At 40.2% G+C, this 19,389-nt stretch overlaps 1 protein-coding gene across 1 annotated transcript; it reads right to left on the bottom strand.

The window, feature by feature from the left end:
• Window positions 1-6,325: 6,325 nt before the first annotated feature.
• LOC113351430 lies at window positions 6,326-7,562 on the bottom strand. Its single transcript, XM_026595415.1, has 2 exons — window positions 6,759-7,562; window positions 6,326-6,574 (listed from the first exon to the last, which is right to left on the bottom strand). Exons 1-2 carry the CDS (start codon window positions 7,560-7,562, stop codon window positions 6,326-6,328), a joined length of 1,053 nt encoding a protein of 350 aa, XP_026451200.1.
• Window positions 7,563-19,389: the final 11,827 nt, after the last annotated feature.

The following is a 19,389-nucleotide window of genomic DNA, read 5'->3' as shown; positions in this document are numbered from 1 at the left end:
GAAATTCAGTACTCCGGGTGCATGCTTCATATGCAGGGACTCGGTTGCAAGAACTGTGGTGGAAATGGCGTAACCTTTGGGCATAACCATCGCGCTAATAGCTGAGTCATGGGACATGCTTACGGCGTCCAGGACAGCGTCAGAGAGGTATTTGCCAAAAGTGCAACTCTAAACAGATTCAGAAAACCTCATACGCTTCATAACTCTAATAGTAAACCACCTTGGTATATGGATGAAATAATTATCGAAATCAAACAGTGATGCGTAAAATTACACAATGTGTTATCCATCACAACTATAGGGAAGAAAACAAGCTTGTAATCTATATTTCAAGATATGAATTCAACAAGAACAAGTCTTGTAAGATTTAGACAATATGAGCTAGAAAAACTATCTAGGTTGATTATTTGAATCACTTTTTTTTCCTTAATTATAAAAAACATGATTATGATGCAGAAGTAAAAAATAAAGAAATAGACAGGAAATTTTGTTAACGAGGAAAACTGCAATATGCAGAAAAACTCTGCGCCTAGTTCAGTTTGAACACCACACTGTAGTAAGACGCTATAGACACTAGCCTACTATCATATTTCGGATTGAAATGTAGTTGAGATCGAATTAACCTTCCAAGAAATTCAGATTCAGTCGTGCTCGTTACGTCTCCTGAATCTCGCAAGACTGCAAGCACTTGAATCCCCTAGCTGGCGTCATTTACAGGCCTAAGAGTTTCTTCAGCCACAGTGAATGCTTTAAGCTATTTTTCCTCCATATTAAAGGTTTTGAAAGTCTTATATTTGTTTGAAAGACGTAAAAAGTAGATATCAAAACAAACTTGTAGAAGTAGAGTACGTTCATACTCTTCAAAACTTAAAGAGATAATTAATTTATTCTATAACAAAATCAACTAAAATTACACTAGATATATAATGTAAAACTTTCTTAAGGGTTTTGTTTGTATGGTAAAATTACTTCTACCCCAAACAAGAATTTTTGTGATGATTTTATTGAAGATTGACCCGCTGCTTCGATTTCCAATTGAATTGTATGGGGGGTACCTGCAAAAAAACCTCCGATGCTAAAGTCAGTTTTCGGATTTTTCACAGGAGTTTTTGTGGAAAGAATTGCATATCATCTTTGGGTTGTAAAACGTCCATTTATATGTTTACAAATTTTCCGTTTTAGATGCAGGCATGAATTGCAATAACTGGCCTTGCATGCCTCATACAATAACTGGCCCTTGCATGCCTCATGTAGTAATGGGCCCTGCATGCCTCCCTGTCATAATTGGCCCTGAATGCCTCCCTGTCATAACTTGCATTGACTGGTCCTGCATGCTTCCATAATATTCCTCATGGGTGTATAGAATTAACCAAAATGAAACAAAGGGTTTCCCAAACAAATGAATACAAATCCCAAGTCCAAGAAGGAAACTTGCCTAACCCAAGAAGAGAGTTTCCAAAAGCCCACAGTGGGGCTGAGAAATCCGTAAAACTAATCAGCAGAGGCTGAAATATCCAGGGGCTATGGATTTAAAATGCGTCGTGCCACACCGAATCAGGGATACCATATTAAGTTACGACGAGATACACTGAATCGGGACTATGCTATTAAGTTAATTTGTGCCACATCGAAACAGGACTATGGTTTTAAATTGCTTCGTGCTGCACCATAGTAGCGCTGCTGCCAGACGGGATCGGTGGAGGTGGCCGCCGGCTGTAACCGCCGGCACAGTTGCCTGAGAAGACGCCGGAAACATTCTCGTGTAAGATGGCGTTGACGGAGGAGACGATCGTCGCCGGCATGCCGCCGACGAGCTGCTACTGAACCGGCGTCGGAGAAGATGAAGGTTCTTCCATGTGACGTCATGCTAACGCTTTTAACGGAATATTCCTTGGATAACCTAACGCCGCTACTAACTGCTGATGTTATCGCCTAGTCAGCTGCTGACCGTGCTTTGTTGATGACGTGTCAGCCTCCGGTTGGTCAATAGATGCTGACGTGGCACATCACGGTTCGACTACCTTGCTGACGTGGCACGTCCTTGTTCGTCCGCCTTGCTGACGTGGTATGACATGGATCGTCCTCCTTGCTGGAAAGGCACGGCATGGCTCGTCCTCTTTGCTGACGTGGCACCTTGCTGACATGGCACGCCCTGGTTCGTCCGCCTTGCTGATGTGGCGAGCTGATGTCGAAATGGTGATTTGGGTTCTCCACTCTGCTTGACAAGGAATCATGTGAATGGGCTTATATGTATGGTGCATTTGTGAGGCCTAGTCAGCCACATTTGGGTTATAAGAGGAGCATATTTGGCCCAATGATTCAATGAACCATACTTAGCTTATTATGAGGAACTTTTTAGGCCTAAGTTAACCCAATTTTGGTGTACAATAATAAGGGTACAAACATCGCCCCATCTTAATCCATAACTTGTTTTGGGTTAAGAAGTTCGGGTTCCCTCTGAATTTGCATTTTTTCTGGGGCGTTACATAACTCGCCCCCAAGCGCGTTGTTTGGAGTGTTATGCAACTCGCCCACATGGATGTAACGATTGCGCTGGAGTGTTACATATCTCGCCCCAAAATGGTTGAGGTGACATATAACTCCCCCCAGTATGTTTTGTGTCATGCTGCTCATGCTCACGCAAGGGTGCACTTCCTTGTTGCATTTCGCTCGCGCATGGAATGAGAAGTTGAGTTTTTATGCTATCTTGAATTCGCGCAGGGGGCCAATCCTGCTATTCAAGATGCGCGCAGAGTTGAGATGTGTACATTTTCACATGCCTGGACAGGTGAAAATGTTCGCCACATTTGTTGATGACCCATATGATGGAGATACAATTGGGATAGGGAAAGAAATGCTCGAACTGTGGATTCGCCCTATCTGCAAGGTGTCAGAGACGTTGCTGACAGTAGACTCGAACTGTAATTTGTTTTGCCATTTAGGATTGAATGCGGATTCGAACGCCCGCAGCAGCTTATAATTAAACACGAACAATTTTGATAAAGTGTGGAATACCAAAATAATGTTGAATCAAATTCCTGAATAGAAATAACAAGATAAATACCTACTGTGCGACAATAACTGCCTCATTAAAACCTTTGCGTGGAAAACCCTGAGGGATAAAACCAACATAAAGGAAAAAGAGTGTAGCACAGCAGGATTCGAAACTACTCCTAATGATAAAACTTCTTCAAGTGGAACGAATTCCATGTCTTTCATATTTTTGAATCTTGAGTACCATCGAGGTTCCTTAGTTAGTATGAGCTGCGAGACACTGGCCTGTCCACTATGTAAGGACCTTCCTAGTTTGTTCCGAGCTTCCCACAGTTAGGTTCCATTGTGGCTGCTCGGGTTTTCTTCAAGGCATATTCCCCTGGTTTGAATGACCGTTCCTTGACCTTACGATCATAGCTCAGCTTGATTGCCTGCTGGTATCGAACTAACTGCTGCAAGGCTGTTTCTCTTTGTTCTTCCAGAAACTCTTTATCCAAAGCTTGTATGCTGTCATAATTTCCAGATTTGACAGCGCAAGTTTTGGTAGTCTTGAGATATACCTCGGTGGGTATGACTGCCTCTGTCTCATAATCCAGTGTAAATGGTGAAAATCCAGTGGATCTTTTTGGGGTCGTCCGATAGGACCATAAGACTCCAGGGAATTCTTCTGTCAACTTCCCCTTCGCTTTCTCCAGCCTTTTCTTGAGATTGTCCATGATAACGCGATTGGTCGCTTCCGCCTGCCCGTTGCTCTGAGCATAGTAAGGAGATAAGAAATATGGCGAATATTCATGTTCTTGCAAAAATCTTTGATCACCCCAGAATCGAACTGCTTCCTATTTTCTGATATAATCGCGACTGGGATTCCAAATCTGCAGACGATATTCTCCCATATGAACCTTTTCACATCATGTATGGAAACGTATACCAGTGCCACTGCTTCGACCCATTTGGTGAAATAATCAGTAGCATCTAGTACGAATTTAACGCCTCCAGGATCTTTGGGAAGTGGTCCGACGATGTCCAGTCCCCACATAGAGAATGGACAGAGACTGAAAACTGGATGCAATTCGTTGGAGGGCCTTTTAGGAATCGGAGCATGCTCTTGGCATGTCACACATTTCTGCGCGTATTTTTTTTGCATCTTTCTGCATATACGGCCAGAAATACCCCTGGGTAAGTATCCTGTGCGCGAGACTGGGTCTTCCAGAATGGCTGCCACATATTCCTTCATGAGCCTCCGCCAATATTTGTTGCCCTTCTTCTGATGATATGCATTGTAAAAATGGCTCCAAAGCCACAGGTTTGTGGTATAGCTGTCCCTCGATCATCGAATATATATCCAAGCATTCTTTTTCACCTTTGAAGCGAGATGCTCATCTTATGGGAGTTCGTCGGTTGTCAAATACTGGATGTAATGCTGACGCCAGTATGCAACGTTTTCATCATGATTTCCTGAATCATCTATCACTGGACTGTCAACATCCATATTGTTGTCGATGTTCTCGGTATCTCCCTGTGTTGATGTAGCTACCCTCTCGCCCCCGCTAGCGTGTTCGCGAGTCAGAACAAAATGGCTGTCAGAGATGCTAGGTAACTCTTGGAAATCCACTACAACGAATCGTGGTCGCTGCCCAATAGAAAATTGTTCGAACTCGTTTGCCAGCCCCCTCATACGGTCCAGGTAAAGGGTGATCCTCTCTTCCTTGGCTCTGTAGGTCCCCCGAAACTAGTTAACTACTATCATGGAATCAGTTACCATCTTCACGTTCTTCGCATCTAACTGTTTGACATCCTTTAAACCGATAATTGCATCTTCATATTCAGCTTCATTGTTTGATGCCTGAAAACCCAGCCTGGTCGCTTTCTCGATCCTTGAAACTTCAGGAGTAAGGATGGCACATCCAACTCCAGCTCCACCAACATTCAATGACCCATCAGTAAATACGGTTCATAATGGTTCAGGTGTATCAACCTACATTGCGGACTCTCCCCCAGTCTGATCAGTGGCTGACTCTATGGGTTTGAACAGCTCCTCCTCTTCTGTAGCAACCGTCTTTATATCGTCCACAGGAAAATATGCTAGCAGTGCAGCCGGGGCGTGTCCCTTCTCTGCAGTTATGGTTTCGTACTTGATTTCATACGCCCCCAGAAAATTTGACCATATGGCTAGTCGGCTAGAATCATCAGCATGTTCCAGGATTCTCTTCAGCGGGTATTCGGAGTAGACTACGATCTGCCTCCCTTGGAAATAAGGCTTGAGGCGACGAGATGCATGCAACAGTTCAAGTGCTATATTCTCAATTTTCTTGTACCGTGTTTCCGCCACCGTCAAAGATTTACTGACGAAGAAAACAGGCTTTTCATATGGATCTGTAACAAACAGCACTGCACTTACATCGTTCTCCGTTGCGTCCAGATAAACTCCGATAGGTTGTCCAGTTTTTGGACTCACCAAAACTGGGGAGATTGACAAATACTGTTTGATCTCATTGAAAGCTTTCTCGCACTCATCCGTCCAGCCAAAATTCACCGCTTTCTTCAAAACATCAAAGAATAGTTTGAATCGATCCGACGAGCGTGAAATGAAACGATTCAAAGATGCTAATCGTCCTGCTAGCTTCTGGACCTCCTTCTTCGTTCTCGGGGATGGCATTTCTCTGATGTCTCTGATTTGCTTTGGATTTGCCTCGATTCCTCTATGCGTCATCAAGTATCCAAGGAACTTTCCCGAGGATAGCCCGAACGAATATTTTGCTGGATTGAGCTTCATTCAATATTGCCTCAATATATCAAACGTCTTCTGCAGATCAAGGAAATGTGACTCCTTTTGCTCAGATTTCACTACCATATCATCGATATATACTTCCATCGTCCTCCCAATCAGATCTTTGAACATATGGTCTACCAAATGTTGGTAGGTTGCCCCAGCGTTCTTTAACCCGAACGGCATTACAGTATAGCAGTAAACTCCTCTGTCATTCACAAACGCAGTATGCTCTTGATCTTCCTCGAACAAAGGTATTTGGTTATACCCTGAGAAACCGTCCATGAATGATAGTCTCTTGTACCCTGAGGTTGCATCCACCAAATATTTTATCTTCGGTAGCGGGTATGGATCACTCGAACATGCTTTATTTAAATCAGTAAAATCGATACAGACGCTAATTTTACCATTCTTCTTTGGAACGGGTATGACATTAGACAGCCAGCGAGGATACTGCACTAGTCTAATAAAGCCTGCTTCCAACAACTTTTTGACTTCTGCAGTAACTCCATCTTTTTTTCCTTTCACCATATTCCTGATTTTCAGACGAACTGGATGGAACTTCTAATCGATATTCAGCCTGTGGCAGGATACATTCGGATCTATCCCAGGCATCTCATCAAAACTCCATGCGAAAACGTCGGCGTTTGCCCTTAGCAATGTAACCAAACCATCACGTTCATGTGCAGGCAGATATGCCTCTACGAACGTTGTTTTGTGCTTCTCATCTCCAATCTGGACCTCGATCAGTTTCTCAACTGTTGGGGGTTCAGTTGCGTCCTCTCCCACATATGATTCTGGAGGGAGAGGGTTCTGTAATTGCTATTTCTGCTCGACTCGCATGATTTGGTTCCCACTAACTTCTGACTTCTTGTACTCGTCCATAGCACTCTCGTGACACTTGTGAGCGGGCATCTGGTCACTCCTAACTTTTACGACTCCTTCAGGGGAAATAAACTTTTAAAAAATGATGATATGAGGATGTGACTGCACCGACCTCATGAAGCCAGTCTCGTCCTACGATTGCATTGTAGGGAGCTCTACAGTCAAGCAGTAAGAAATTGCCTATAACAGACTTGTCATCCACTGTTATAGGTATCTTCACTTTTCCAATCGCCTTTGTAACTTCGCCACTGAAACCGATAATTGGATTTTCATCCTCCTCGATCAAGTCGTGTGGTAGATTCATAGAGGAATAATCTCCTGAAAACAACACGCTCACTGAGCTCCTTGTATCCACTAGAATCCGGTGTACACGAAACATGCCAATCCAAGCAGTTATAACGATAGCATCATTGTGTGGAGCATATACACCTATCATGTCTGCTTCAGAGAACTCGATATTTTTGCACCAAAGCTCCCAAATTTCTGCTCCATTTCCACTAACAAAATCGATATAATTTATCAAGTACCATTCTTTTAACTTCCTGAGATTTCTCCTGCTCTCATCTTCTGATGCCCGCCTGGTCATTAAATGGATCCTGGCGTGACTGACGTTAATCACATGTGTTGTGCCAAACTGTCCAGGGCCTTTTCCAAAATCCTTCTTCACATACTCGTGTAGCTTTCTAGCGTCTATCATCTGCTGGACCTCGATCTTTAAAGCGCGACAGTTCTCAGTCTTGTGACCATAGTCTTTATGAAACTTGCAGTATTTGCTTTTATCACGTTTATCACGTGTATCTGCTGGCAAAGGACAAGGGGGGATCAAATCCTTGATGATTTTCTCATACAAATCTGTAAGCTGTATGTTCAATGGTGTCAGCTTCATATCATGATATTTCTGGAATCCAGTTTCCATTCGTTCACCTTGGTTCTTCCCTCGTTCTTCACCTCGATCATTGTGCTGGCCGCTCAAATGGTTCTTCGACTTGTCTTTCCTCCCATCATTTGGATGATTGGATGATCTGTTAACATGTCTCGTCTATAGAGCTTTGGAATCATCCTCCACTCGAGCATATTCTTCCACTCGATCATACAGTCCCTCCAGAGTCTTTGGTGTTGTCTTGACCAAGGAACCGTACACAACTCTTTGATCGTACTGGTATGCCTGCTTGTAAGCTTCGATGAAGATTTGATCGTTTGCACCATCTAAATTTGCTAACTCTTGCTTGAAGCATCAACTAAACTGCATGATGCTTTCCTCCTTCTGAATTCCTAGAAGGAACAAATCATGGCATCCCTTTCGATCGCGTCTGTTGTACTTGTAGTGGGAGAATAATTCTTCAAGCAATTCATGGTAAAGTACCGATCGACTGTGCAGGGAGTTTATTGAACCACTTTATTGCTCCTCCAGCCAGTGACTTTGGAAACATTTTGCACATCAACTCTTCACTGTGCTGCCATAGAGCCATGGCAGTTTCATAGTATAAAACATGTTGATCTGGATCATCTGTTTTCTTATCGAATTCTGGCAGCTTTGGAACTAGAAAATTCATTGGCCGCCGGAATTCTCTGATATTCATCTTGAAAGGGGCTCCTGCAGACCGATGCAACCGGTATATCTTTTCTTCTCTGGACTGCTTTTTCGACGTTACTTTCTCGATCATATTGTAAAGGAGAGCTTCTGTTATTGCGCTCACGTCGCCATCTGAGGAACTGTCTTCCTGCTCATAATCTCGGTTTTCTGGAATATGAGCTTTAGATCTTATTCTTTTCTTTTGGGTAAAGTAGGCTCTCTTCTAGCTCTGCCTTACTCCGAACGAGCATAGTAATCGTGCGAAAATTCTCTCTCATTGTGCCGATCTCGAACCTCATCTCCGTCATTCATGAGACGTTTTGAATAGTTGATAGTTCTGGCCGCACTCTGCTGAGTTACGGCTGGTCGGGTGCTTGCTCACCGAGGTTGTACACGACTTCGTTTAGGTAAGTCTCCAGTGACCAACAGATTTTTCTGTGGTCGATAAAAATCGACCACCTCTCTGTTTTGGTCTGCAGCTGGTGGGCTAATTCGATTTCCAAGACGCTGCCATACAGAATGACTCCTCTGCTTGTTCAGATTACCAGTCCTAGGTCGAGATTGGTTCTCACGTTCCAATCTCAGGATAGCGTTTTCCTTCTCCAATTCGTTCAGATGATTGCGCAACAGTTCTTCCTCTGTACTAGGAGTCTTGGTGCACCCATCTTGCAGGTCCTTTTGATCGCCATTCCTCCTAGACGGGATACCGAACACATGCCCTCTGTTTCCTCGAACTTGTGGGTTTTCCCTATCAACATTCATTCCTTCGTCACCGATCACTGGTTGTTTTTCCTTCTCCGATTCAGATCTGGAGTTCTGTCACGGAAACGATCTCGATCTCGTCCATGATCCAGGGATCTGTTGTGTGCATGATCTCGACCCTACCTGTTTCCAGTGGGTACTGCTGGGGATGACTGAACCTCAATTTCGTGCCTTTTAGCTTCGTCTCTCCTGTGTTGTTGGGAATCGCTGTCCGAATCGTTCCTCCGTGCAGTCTGTCTTATTACTGCCATAACTCGATTTGGTAAAACACGATTATTTTTTCTCGAAAACCTTGGTCGGAACCAATGTTTGTATGGTAAAATTACTTCTACCCCAAATACGAATTTCTATGATGATTTTACTGAAGATTGACCCGCTGCTTCGATTTCCAATTGAATTGTGTGGGGTGGGGGGGGGGGGGGTTACCTGCAAAAAACCCTTCGATGCTAAAGTCTGTTTTCGGATTTTACACATGAGTTTTTGTGTAAAGAATTTCATACCATCTTTGGGTTGTAATACGTCCATTTATATGTTTACAAATTTTCCGTTTTAGATGCAGACATGAATTGCAATAACTGCCTTGCATGCCTCATTCAATAACTGGCCCTTGCATGCCTCATGTAGTAGTGGGCCCTGCATGCCTCCCTTTCATAACTGGCCCTGCATGCCTCCCTTTCATAACTTGCATTGACTGGTCATGCATGCTTCCAGAATCTTCCTCATGGGTGTATGGAATTAACCAAAATGAAACAAAGGGTCTCGCAAACAAATGAATACAAATCCCAAGTCCAAGAAAGAAGCTTGCCTAACCCAAGAAGAGAGTTTCCATAAGCCCACGGTGGGTCTGAGAAATCCGCAAAGATAATCAGCAGGGGCTGAAATATCCATGGGCTATGGATTTAAACTGCGTCGTGCCACACCGAATCAGGGCTACCATATTAAGTTACGACGAGGTACATTGAATCGGGACTACGCTATTAAGTTACTCTTTGCCACATCGAAACAGGACTGTGGTTTTAAATTGCTTCGTGCTGCACCATAGCAGCGCTGCTGCCGAACGGATGCGGCTGGACAGCTAGCTGCTGCCGCACGGGATCGGTGGAGGTGGGGTGGAGGTGGCCGCCGGCACAGTTGCATGAGAAGACGCCGCAAAAGTTTCCATGTAAGATGGCGTTGATGGAGGAGACGATCGTCGCCTGCATGCCACCGGCGAGCTGCTACTGAGCCGGCGTCGGACAAGATGAAGGTTCCGCCATGTGACGTCATGCTGACGTAGTTGACGACGTTGGGAAGATGCTAACGCTTTTAACGGAATATTCCTTGGATAACCTAACGCCGTTACTAATTGCTGACGTTATCACCTAGTCATCCGTTAACCGTGCTTTGTTGATGACGTGTTAGTCTCTGTTTGGTCAATCGATGCTGATGTGCACATCACGGTTCGACTACCTTGCTGACGTGGCACGTCCTTGTTCGTCCGCCTTGCTGACATGGTTGTGTTGTCGTGGCACTTTGCTTACGTGGCACGACATGGCTCGTCCTCCTTGCTGACGTGGTAGTGATGACGTGGCATCTTGATGACGTGGCATGACATGGCTCGTCCTCTTTGCTGACATGGCACCCCCTGGTTCGTCCGCCTTGCTGATGTGGAAATGGTAATTTGGGTTCTCCACTTTGCTTGATAAGGACCCATGTGAATGGGCTTCTATGTATGGTGCATTCCACATTAGGGTTATAAGAGGAGCATATTTGGCCCAATGAACCATACTTAGCTTATTATGAGGAACTTTTTAGGCCTAAGTTAGCCCAATTTTGGTGTAAAATAATAAGGGTACAAACAGATTTGTATAACACATAAAATAATCTTTAATTGACCTTATAGCAGAAGAGCAGAAGAGAATGACCTTAGAATATATAAGGATTATTGTAATCACATAAATACATGTTGCATAACTATTTAAGAAGAAGATAACCAACATGTGCTTTACCAACTCGCAAGTAAAATCTTCCAAGTATCATTCTTGAAGAACCGAAGTAGTGGAAATAATCTTACGTAGAACAGACAATTTTCCAAGGGATGATTTGTCTAGCTACATAAATCCTATCTTTATAGTGAATGAGAAAGACTAGGTTGGTTGAATTCTAAGAAAGTTCGTGAGATAGTTTCCTTGTAAAAATCCCTAATTTATATTGAGAGTCTTTTCTAAGTTGTACAATTTTTAACATAGATAATTAAATAAATAATTACTATCATAAATAGTATTTTTATAATTGTGTTTTAATAAATAAGATTAGTTACAACTTGCTTTATGAAGGAATAAAAAACATTACACACTTTGAATCGAAACTATCCAAATATGGCACTAAATTGTTTGTGGAAGAATAGTTATCTTTCCTAGAAGTGAAAACATCAAACATGATTAAAATAGGCATAAATGTTTTTGTTGTTTAGTTCGCGGACTGTTGCTGAAAGTTCGTGTATTGTTTCTTATTCATGAACCGAACCTTTAGCTACACTTGTCAGCTTTAGTAAAGCACTCATAACTTCTTCGTTATAACTCGGCGGAATTGAGTGATTCTTGGATCGTTGGACTCGTCTTTTCATTATCTACAATATGAAGACCATTTCATGGTCAAAGGTCATTCGCACTAAAGTCTTAGGCTCAAATTTCCTAGGGTGTATACACAAATGTATATTTATTTACCATCATAGAAATTGTTTCAAAACATGATCAATTTGTTTCAATAGATTAGAAAGGTATAAAAAATATAGTTCAAAAATAAATCAGTCTCCACATGCCTTTATTGATGAAATCATCTTCAAGGATATTCAATGATTTTTGATACTCAACTACCATTATCAAATCCTACTCCGAGACTGACTTTAGTAGACTATAAATCAAGATATAGTTTTTGATCAACTATATTTTAAAACAAGCTTGATGTACCAAAACTTGGGAACGACAATATGCAGTTTGGTATATACTTCTCAACCACCTATCCAACCATCCAAATTCTACACACAATATTATTACTTCTCTTAACTTCTCATAAATAAACCAAATTTTACAGATAAAAGGCCCAACCTTCATCACTACCTTGTTTTGCTTATTTCCTAGCATTTGTAGTTATCCATAGATGGAAATGACAATCTAGATGTGACAAAAGTTCCTATCATTTGCCAGAATTTACTTCAATAAGAGTTCACCTCATTTACCCCTATTTGTCTTTGGTGCTCGTGCTTCCTTGCCTTATTTGGATTGAGTTTCTAGTTCTACTCGAGATGGTAGTTGCTTGATGGAAATTACGTGTTGGCGTACGAGTGGTATTTGGCTCTTGTTTGCTGGTTGACTTTACGCTCTGCATGACGAACGACAAGCTCGATTACCTCCTAGGAAGATGGTCACAACCAGCAAACTTGTAAATCCAAGATTCGGTCAAGGAGCTAGTTAACACCCTATCCCCATGTCGAAAAAGTGAATCGAGGGCGCGGAAAGCGCCAAGGATTTCCTCCACCTATGTAGCTTTCTGCAAATCCTGTCCTAAGCCATGATAGAATAAAAAGGTACTGACAGGCTTGGTAAGCCAAAGTAAAACTCACCCATATCTGAAATCCAAAAAGGTATAAGGTTGGGGAGTTACCCTCTCTGCTACGCATCATGCAGAAAAAAGCAAGGCGAGCGGACATTTTGGTTTATATTTTGGCTTTTATTTCTAGCCTACCCCAATTTGTTCGAGAAAAAAGCTCAGTTTGGGTTTAGGTTATGGGCAGTTAGAAGGCATGCCCTTCCTATATCGGGGTCGGATTCATCTGCTCAGAGTTCTTATCAAAAACTTTCATATCTTTATTACAACCTCTAAGGATTACCACCCCATTGATGGCAGAAACCTAAGCCACGATGATGGTAACAAGAACGGCGTTGAAAGATAATGGACCAAAATGTACTCCAAAACGGACTCATAAAACCTGTTTCGCTTCATAAAAATTGATACCGAGGCTCCTTAGCATATCTCGGGTATGATAAAAAAAACGATAGATGAGACAAATCCCATATTGCACACTAAACCACAACTATCTCGGGGGAAACTAGGAAGTGAATGGGTTGGCAAACCAAGCATCAGCCCCATGTCAGTTCGAACTGTTGAACCATAATTTTCGTTAAAAGAATGAGAATAATTACAAAATAATGTATATTTGCAACACTTTTCTTATGATATGAGAAAAGCTGCCAAGCCACTGTTTACAAGTTTTAGATTTTCTAACAAATCTTACACCATTTGCGGCATGGTTAACTGATCTATGCACATGAATAAACATCCCATGAATTATCTATGTAGGATTCAAAAAATCACTACCTAACCGGGGTGTTAGAGAGAATTAGACTTGAGCTTGAGTAAATTATTATGGACAAATCTCGTTTTAGTATTAGATAAATAGAGTGAAGTAAAAATAATTGTTACATCAAAGAAGGGTGAGATTTGTGTTGGGAACATTTTGCCATGTTACAAAGAACATGGTCACTTTGCAAGTTTTTGGCCATTTGTCAGTTACAACAGTGAGAAAAACCACCCAAAAAAATAGCCTGCCAAAAAAAAATAAAATAATAATAACCTACCAAAAAATAATATTAATAATAATAAGAAGAAGAAAAGTCTATCAAAATTTCTATCTATCCTTATTTTATTTATTTTATTTTTTCGGAGACATGCGATGAACATTTCTTTACTAACTAAGAGTTTATTTGTTTTTTGCTGACTCGGCGTTTGAATCTGATTCGGCCCTTAACTCGGCTCGAGTCAGAAGTCAGGTCATTTGTTTTTTATTTGAGTCAGATTTAATTCGCGATTTGACTTGCATCCATTTAAGTCGGGGAATAAAATGCCCCCTAACTCATGGGAAGTCACGGACTCACATACTTTTGAGTTAGATGAGTCAGATTTGACTCAAAAAATAAACATATTGAATCAGATCCAGATGAGTCAGGAAAAAACAAACAAGGTGTAAAACTGCATGGAATCTGATTCATTCTACAAATGAGTTGTGCGTCATAATTCTAAAGTGTAACTACATTGGTAATTGTCACCATTTGCACTTAAGAATTCAAGAATCCATCTTGGGGTATTGGTTTAGAATTCACTATAAACAATTCCATTTCAGAGGTAAGGGATGGTTGAAAACTAAGTATTTTTATTGATAATTGGATTTAAGATGTTTCATATACCATTTGCATATCATATCATAACCCTAATCCTTATGTAGCATATTTCATTGATCATAATAGTTCAGGTTGGAAAACTCATCTTGTACAATTTTTCTTCTCCCATTGACAATAACAAAAAATCTTGAATGATAAGAAACCTTGATCGGGTAATGCACTACCATAACGCGTGGCTTTATATATTATGGACAATGATATGCAACAATGAAATAAAAACAGTATTTTATGTTAATTTTAAATTCTCATTAAAGCTTTGTCTGATTTAGTTAGAGCAAGAGTTAAAGAATGAGTGTCATTCACTTTCAAATCAACTGAGGACTAGGTGAAAAAGTGAACTTGGACCGTGGGAGAACAATTCTGACACACTAAAAGGCCGATGTACAACAGCCTCAACAAAGAATTTCGTCTTGGCGGCTGAACATCATCCATTCAACTATGTTTTTTGTTAGATGGGACCCATGTCAAAAAGTTTCAATTAAATTAAAAAAACTAAAAAGTCAAATATTTGAGCGGTAAATGATCAGTCGTTTAAGGGAAAAAAATTCGAACGCCTAAACTCTTAGTCTCCTCTTTGACACCCTTTCACATGAAAAAGTGTATGAAAGAGTCTGGGTGAACGAATCTATGTTTCCATTCCATGGTCATACCTAATTTGGTCTTTTTTGATCAAATTCCTTCACTTTATGATGTTTATATTCCATAGCTCTTGCGAGAAATCTAAGGTAAGCCTGAGACTCCTCTCTAATATTAGGATAGGTGCACCACTTTCTCGCTCCGAATTTCCTTCGGATGTTACCCTTGGTAGGTTTAAAATTTCCAATTAGTTAATTTAAGTTGTCTTAACGAGGTAACTAGGTCAAATCGAACCATCATACTCAAGATGGAAATTCTCAGAAAAATAGTGAATTAAAGCATACAAAAGTTTTTCGTCAGAGTGATAATAATAAAGGTGATATTAGACAAGAGGATCCTTTGGCCTTTTAAAATTAAGAAGGGTTATAAAATTTTCCTTTTTTCAGGTTCATTAATAATTACAAGGAGTTTTCTTATACAAGAGAACTATTTCTAGGGGCATGAGCATTAAATTTTTTCCGGCACACATACTTATTACCATCAACAAATGTATATATATAGGTTTGAGGTTCAAATGACTCAATTATGTATACAATAAGTTTATAATGTAAATTATAACAACAATCCTTTGTTTATCCAAGTTTGTGACAGAATGCAGCGTTCATAAGATTTTCAGTTATCTTTTTCTGTCACTCTTGTGCCAGTGAACCTTAAGTGTTTGAAGTATGTGTGGGGAGACAGTGACCTGACCAATTTAGAATTGAACTTTTGCACGTAAAATTATCTAAAGTCTAAACCTACTTTCTTATATTATTCCAACTTGTAATATTTTAATCCCAATTACCAACTAATTAAGTCATCTTTTGTTATCTGAAACCTACTAAACTGTACCCTAAAGGATGCACTTCCTTACTAAAGGCACACCCAAAAAGGAATTTTTGTTGATATATTGAGTTGGCGGAAGAATCATGCTCCTAAGTACCTAACTCTTGCAAAGATTGCAAGAGATAATGAGATGCAACAATGAAATAAAAATAGTATTTTATGTTAATTTTAAATTCTCATTAAAGCTTTGTCTGATTTATTTAGAGCAAGAGTTATAGAATGAGCGTCATTCACTTTCAAATCGAGTGAGGACTAGTTAAAAAAGTGAACTTGGACCGTGGGAGAACAATTGTGACACACTAAAAGGCCGATGTACAACAGCCTCAACAAAGAATTTCATCTTGGCGGCTGAACATCATCCATTCAACTATGTTTTTTTGTTAGATGGGACCCACGTCAAAAAGTTTCAATTAAATTAAAAAACTAAAAAGACAAAGATTTGAGCGGCAAATGATCAGTCGTTTAAGGAAAAAAAATTCAAACACTTAACCTCTTAGTCTCATCTTTGACACCCTTTCACATGAAAAGTGTATGAAAGAGTCTGGGTGAATGAATCTATGTTTCCATTCCACAGTCATACCTAATTTGGTCTTTTTTGATCAAATTCCTTCACTTTATGATGTTTACATTTTATAGCTCTTGCGAGAAATCTAAGGCAATCCTGGGACTCCTCTCTAATATTAGGATAGGTGCACCACTTTCTCGCTCCGAATTTCCTTCGGATGTTACCCTTGATAGGTTTAACATTTCCATTTAGTTAATGTAAGCTGTCTTAACGAGGTAACTAGGTCAAATCTAACCATCGTACTCAAGAATGGAAATTCTCAGGAAAACAGTGAATTAAAGCATACAAAAGATTTTCGTCAGAGTGATAATAATAAAGGTGATCTTAGAAAAGAGGATCCTTTGGCCTTTTAAAATTAAGAAGGGTTATAAAATTTTCCTTTTTTCAGGTTCATTAATAATTACAAGGAGTTTTCTTATACACGAGAATTATTTCTAGGGGCATGAGTACTAAATTTTTTCCGGCACACATACTTATTACCATCAACAAATGTATATATATAGGTTTTAGGTTCAAATGACTCAATTATGTATACAATAAGTTTGTAATGTGAATTATAACAACAATCCTTTGTTCATCCAAGTTTGTGACAGAATGCAGCGTTCATAAGATTTTCAGTTATCTTTTTCTGTCACTCTAGTGCCAGTGAACCTTAAGTGTTTGAAGTATGTGTGGGGAGATACTGACCTGACCAATTTAGAATTGAACTTTTGCATGTAAAATTATCTAAAGTCTAAACCGACTTTCTTATATTATACCAACTTGTAATATTTTAATCCCTAATTACCAACTAATTAATGCTTCTTTTGTTATCTGAAACCTACTAAACTGTACCCTAAAGGATGCACTTCCTTACTAAAGGCACACCCAAAAAGGAATTTTTGTTGATATATTGAGTTGGCGGAACAATCATGCTCCTAAGTACCTAATTTTTGCAAAGATTGCAAGAGATTTGTTAGTTGTTGCAGTGATAAGTGTAGCATCAGAATCCATGTCCAGTGGTGGTGGTGGTGTTCTTACAACACATAGAAGTTCATTAGTTCCAGAAGTTGTTCAAGCATTGATTTGCTTAAGTGATTGGTTGTCATATCTCAGTGACAATGCTAGTACTGGTTAGTAACTTTCATTTGAATCATTTCAGTTCCTTTCATATTTCTTGCACTTCCAACTAACTCATTTCATTTTCTTCTAAATGTAGATATACGTTGATGTTTGAATCAACATATAAGGAGTAAGGAAGGAGGAATACGTGTTGCAGGATGCTTACAAGTTACAATACACGCATTTCAATCCAAGGATCTTACTTTTTTTCATTTCTCTGTATTTTCTTTTTGCAAAAACATGTAATCTAGAGATTTGGAACAATTGTGTGTTTTTTCTTTGAGTTTATACGAAAAGTTGTTGTTTTGATCTTGAAAACAGGTTATTCAGATTTCTATTAGATAGCGAAGTTATCGGAAAAATATTCGGCACCCGGTAACCTTAACGAAACAGAACTGGTTTGGATTTTTGAGATTCCGTCGGCCGTTATCGGATATCCGGTAACGGTTATTGTAAAAGAATGATCCAGTTTCCCTTTCGATAGTTCCGTTGACTGCCCTAATTGTGACTAATCTCTTTTTAGTATGAGATAAATTAAGCCAAGCTAAAGAACACTATTTCAATTATTTTAGGAGAATAAGGTTGGGATTTGTATTGGGAACATATAGTATTGTCGTGTTGCAGTAAACTTGGTCACTTAACAACCTTTTGTCCATATGTCAGTTCAAACTTATACAATATAACAATAAAAATCTACAAAAAAAACCTATATATGGCCTTGTATGACATGGACCAACAGTTAAGCGCAACAGTTGCGCAATACTGAGGTTGTAGCCTGGCAGATGGAGCTGCACAGTCCGGCAATGTAGCGCCAACATGGCTGAGATAAGAAAGGCTACTTAGAAAATGCAATACGACGTGATAGTGTTGCATATTCTTACTCATAATTAGCCTAGCTCAAGGAAAGAGTAAAGGATGAAATACAAAGTCATGAGATGACTTTGATATAGTTCCAAGCATTGGCCAAGGCTTGCACAATGCATATGCAACAATGGCGTGGCCAGATGCGCCATTGGTGATTATTGCTCGCCAAAAGAGATGCAACTGATGCATATGAAGCACGAATTTCAATTAAGTAAGTCAAGACTCATTTGACATGATATTTGGGTGTTGGCATCCAAATAAGCTAAGTGTATGATCGGGATGAATGAGGCGTAACTATTGCTAGATACTTGACAGAAGTGCAAGTTGAATGAAGCGCAACCATCATCGGATATTTGGCGTAGGCCAAGAGTGAGTAAAGCACAATCACTATCGAACATTGGCACGAGCCAAAGTTCAGTGAAGCGCAATGATTGTCGGATTTGAGTTCAAGCTATTAGTTGCGAATGTGTGTGCATCACACACATTCGCAAGTTAGAGACGGTTATAAAGTGGCTTTATAACCGAGTTTGACATAGCCTAACCGTTTGAGACAAGTGTGGCGCCATTCTACACGTCAGCACTAACGTTAGCAGTTAAAAAGTAAGTGTGGCGGTTAGGGGAACTTCCTATGGACAGATGGCTGTTCATAGGGCGTGCAATAGAGTTGCATACGGATTTTCCCTGGTTCTTGGCATTATAAATAGCCAGAAAACCCTTGCAGATGACAGTTGTTCAATAGTTCAAGTGTTGAGGAACCACATTGCAGTAGAGAGTGAATTTTAGAGAATAAGCTTGTAAGGTCATTGGTTGGACGAATTTTTTATCTTCCCCTTAAGCTAATAAAAGAGATTTTGTTGGCTTACATATTTGTCTTAGTATTCTGTTGATTCGAAGCTACTCCCTAATTATGTGAAGCATAATCATAGCACTAACCCCTTTGTGGTATGGGCTACATTGCTGGTGAACAGAAAATCTAAGTAAGTCTTATGTTGCATACTCAAGGTTGAGTTGGTTGTTTGCATAGGTGCAAACTTATAAGACTGAAATACGAGTGGGTGATAAGAGATCACTGAACCACTGTATTGCTGGGTTATTAACTTCGTGAAAAATTGCTTGGAGCATTTGAAGGTGTGACAATTCGGGTATCAGAGCCCAGATTGCTCTGTTTTGGCTTTGTGATGGAAGATTTTTTTTTCTGTTT

Source organism: Papaver somniferum, chromosome 2 (genome assembly GCF_003573695.1).
Source record: "Papaver somniferum cultivar HN1 chromosome 2, ASM357369v1, whole genome shotgun sequence".
In the NCBI taxonomy this organism is placed as follows: Eukaryota; Viridiplantae; Streptophyta; class Magnoliopsida; order Ranunculales; family Papaveraceae; genus Papaver; species Papaver somniferum.
This window is presented reverse-complemented; position numbering and strand designations above follow the sequence as displayed.

Coding starts and splice junctions, on each gene's coding strand:
- LOC113351430 (XM_026595415.1), bottom strand. CDS start 7,562: ATGGAAACTGGATTCCAGAAATATCATGATATGAAGCTGACACCATTG. Junction 6,575..6,758: donor GACGAGACTGGCTTCATGAG/GTCGGTGCAGTC, acceptor TAGCAATTACAG/AACCCTCTCCCTCCAGAATC.